This window comes from Haliotis rubra, unplaced genomic scaffold, assembly GCF_003918875.1.
Source record: "Haliotis rubra isolate DU_JTF1 unplaced genomic scaffold, ASM391887v1 Scf453, whole genome shotgun sequence".
Classification (NCBI taxonomy): Eukaryota; Metazoa; Mollusca; class Gastropoda; order Lepetellida; family Haliotidae; genus Haliotis; species Haliotis rubra.
Genome location: NW_025767139.1, coordinates 867,934 through 871,334, shown reverse-complemented (window position 1 = coordinate 871,334; position 3,401 = coordinate 867,934). Strand labels below are relative to the sequence as shown.

Genomic DNA, 3,401 nt, shown 5'->3' with positions numbered 1-3,401 from the left:
CACCGTATGCAGCAACAAAGGCGTGTCACAATGCCTTGTTGTCTGACAAAGTCACGAGCCCTATCCGGTCTTGCGCTATCATCTTGAAAGATGAAGTTACGTCCTACACTGCGGAGCAATAACGAGGTGCAAGATTCCGCTGAATTGCTGTATTGTCAGGCTACCGTGAACGAGAAGATCTGTACTCCTATTGAAGGAAACCCCTCCCCAAACCATAACACTCTCTCCACTGAAGGAATCATGCTCCATGATAGTTTTACGAATGCACCACGTCGTCGCCATACACGTTTGCAGTCATCAGCGAATCGTAAACAGAACCTTCACTCGCCAGAGAGCATGCCGTGACGCCATCAACATACAGTCAAGACCTGACGTTGTTGACACCACTGTAGATGAGCCTGTCTGTGGGCCTGTGACATGACAATACCATACAGACTCCTTGCTTTCTGACCAGCCTCACGGAGTCTGTGACGTACTGTGCTACAGGAAAGACGTATCTCAGTTGCAGTATGCAACTCTCGCTTCAGTTACGAAGTGCAATAACGTGTTAGAGGCGGTCTTGTCTGGCTGTAGTCTTCCGATGGCGTCCACGACCCCTCCTCACCAGTCTGATGAAGTAGAGCTTCAAGCCCAGAGATAACACTCTCTGACTGCGAAAAAAACTGGCAAATCGATTCTCGGTTTCTCCGGACTGCAACATACCTACGATATTTTTGAGCTAGTGTTATATACTGTCGCAGTGGCATTTTGCGTGACACTTAAGTAGCCTTCCGTGCATGCAGTGCACGTGCGGTCGTGATTTGAAATCATTTAGGAATACAGTAGTCAGTGTGTTTAATTGCTCTGGGCTTGGAGTTCAGGATTTAGAACAGTTGAACCGTAAACTCGCCATGTCAAGTCAGAAAATATCAGTGTTGGGGTTCCCTTTTTGGGGGGTTCACGAATAGATATAAAATGTAACTCATAACGTCTCTCTTCAGGTCGAAGCCGGAATCTGTACTTTCAACACGTGCCTAATGATGAGATGCCTGGAGACTCATGCTGCCAAGACTGTCTGTGTCAAAGGTACTCACAGTGTTTTAATGTTCAACAGTAAAGATTAACATTTTAAAACTAATACTGAAAATTGTGTCATGTCTACATGCTTTCTTTCAGATGGACATTATCAAACACATAACCAAACCTTTGTCAGCACTACTCTCATTGATGTCTGCTCACTTGGAGACCTGTATCAAGTTAAAAACAGATTGTCTCAAGATACCGCAAACATCAATATAAGAGGTGAGAATGGTAGGACACCAGCAATGATAGCGGCAGAGAAAGGACACAGAGAAATACTTGAATTACTTGTGAAGAAAGGTGCAAATTTATCTCTTCTGGATGATAGGGATAACAATATCTTACACGTTGCCTCTTTGGGGGGAAGCTTAGAGACAGTGAAGTATATCCATTCACAGAACATCATTGACATTGACAGTAGGGGAGAGAACGGGACTACCCCGTTGAGGATAGCAGCACTGTTTGGGAAGATGGAAGTGTTTTCTTTCCTTATCAAAATAGGAGCTGAAATATCAAAAGAGGATCACAATGGTGGAAATATCCTCCATGTAGCCTGTCAAGGAGGAAATGTAGATATAGTGAAATGTGTCCTCAGGCATAAAGCGCTGTATATAAACAGTACTGATTACAAAGGAATTACACCATTGATGTCGGCAGCAGGTTATGGGAACAAAGTGGTGTTTCACGTTCTGATAGATCGAGGAGCGGATGCCTTAGCAAAGGATGCTACAAACAGAAATATCCTTCATTGGACCTGTCAAGGAGGAAATGTGAAGATATTGAATTTTATCCTGACACGAAACATTGTGGACATTAACAGCAGAAATAGAGACAAGATGACTCCATTGTTGTTAGCAGCATATTATAAGAAAAGAGATGTGATTGACCTTCTAATAGAGAGAGGTGCTCATACCTTAGCAGTGGATCATAAAAGTAGAAATATTCTCTATCTTTCCTGCAGTAGTGTGGATTTGGAAACAGTGAATTATATCCTCAAACAAAACATTGTGGACATAAATACCAAGGGGGAAGACGGGAAGACACAAGTGCTGGTTGCCGCGTACTTGGGGAATGGAGAAGTATTTGATATTCTAGTGAAAAAAGGAGCTAATCTTTCAGTAGTTACAAATAATCGTGACAACATCCTTCATTTGGCCATTCGAGGAGGAAATATAAAGATAGTGAAATATATCCTGACACAAGACGTGGTGGTCATAGATAGTAAAGGGTTTGAAGATATGACACCAGTGCTGCTGGCAGCGGATGTGGGGAATATAGAAGTATTTGATATTCTTGTGAATAAAGGAGCCGATCTGTCTGTAGTTGACAAGGATGGAGAAAGCATCCTTCATTTGGCCATTCGAGAAAGAAATGTGAAGATGGTGAATTATATCCTGACACAAGACATGGCGGACATAGATAGTAAAGGGTCTAAAGATATGACACCAGTGCTGCTTGAAGCGTATATGGGGAATATAGAAGTATTTGATATTCTTGTAAATAAAGGAGCCAATCTGTCTGTAGTTAACGAGGATGGAGACAACGTCCTTCATTTGGCCATTCGAGGAGAAAATGTGAAGATGGTGAATTATATCCTGACACAAGACATTGTGGACATAAATAGTAAAGGGTTTGAAGATATGACACCAGTGCTGCTGGCATTGGATGTGGGGAGTACAGAAATATTTGATATTCTTGTGAATAAAGGAGCTGATCTGTCAGTAGTTAACGAGGATGAAGAAAGCATCCTTCATTTGGCCATTGAAGAAGGAAATGTGGAGATAGTGAATTCTATCCTGGCACAAAACATTGTGGACATAAATAGTACGGACTGCGACGGAACGACACCAGTGCTGCTTACAGCGTTAATGGGGAATATAGAAGTATTTGATATTCTTGTGAATAAAGGAGCGGATCTGTCAGTAGTTGACGACGATGGAAACAACGTCCTTCATTTGGCCTGTCTAGAAGGAAATGAGGACATTGTGAAACGTGTGCTGTCAATGGGCATTCTAGATGTAAACACTAAGAATGATAAGGGTTTGAATGCGACTATGATAGCGAGGGAAAAGGGTTATTTATCAATAGCAAAGTCACTCTCACAAGTCTCTTAGTAAGTGAGTTAGTTGGTTAAAAGTAAAAGCAGTATTCCCGCCGTGTCCTGTACTGACTATGAAAGCTATATCTTAAAAAATACAAACGATATAAAGACCTGGTAACAAAGGACAGTGAAATAACAAGCGTATTACATACTTACATTCAAATCTAGCAGAACGGTGGGGTAATGTTAAAAAGTTCCCTCGTCACACTGAAGACCCGGGTTCGATTCCCCACATGGGTAC

The 3,401-nt window shown here is 42.0% G+C and overlaps 1 protein-coding gene across 1 annotated transcript; it reads left to right on the top strand.

Annotated features, from left to right (window-relative positions):
* Positions 1-1,304: 1,304 nt before the first annotated feature.
* Positions 1,305-3,173, top strand: LOC124289968 (putative ankyrin repeat protein RF_0381). Its single transcript, XM_046726634.1, has one exon. The coding sequence runs from the start codon at positions 1,305-1,307 to the stop codon at positions 3,171-3,173; it is 1,869 nt and encodes a 622-aa protein (XP_046582590.1).
* Positions 3,174-3,401: the final 228 nt, after the last annotated feature.

Excerpts from the sequence above, each read along its gene's own strand:
- LOC124289968 (XM_046726634.1), top strand. The coding sequence starts at position 1,305 with ATGATAGCGGCAGAGAAAGGACACAGAGAAATACTTGAATTACTTGTG.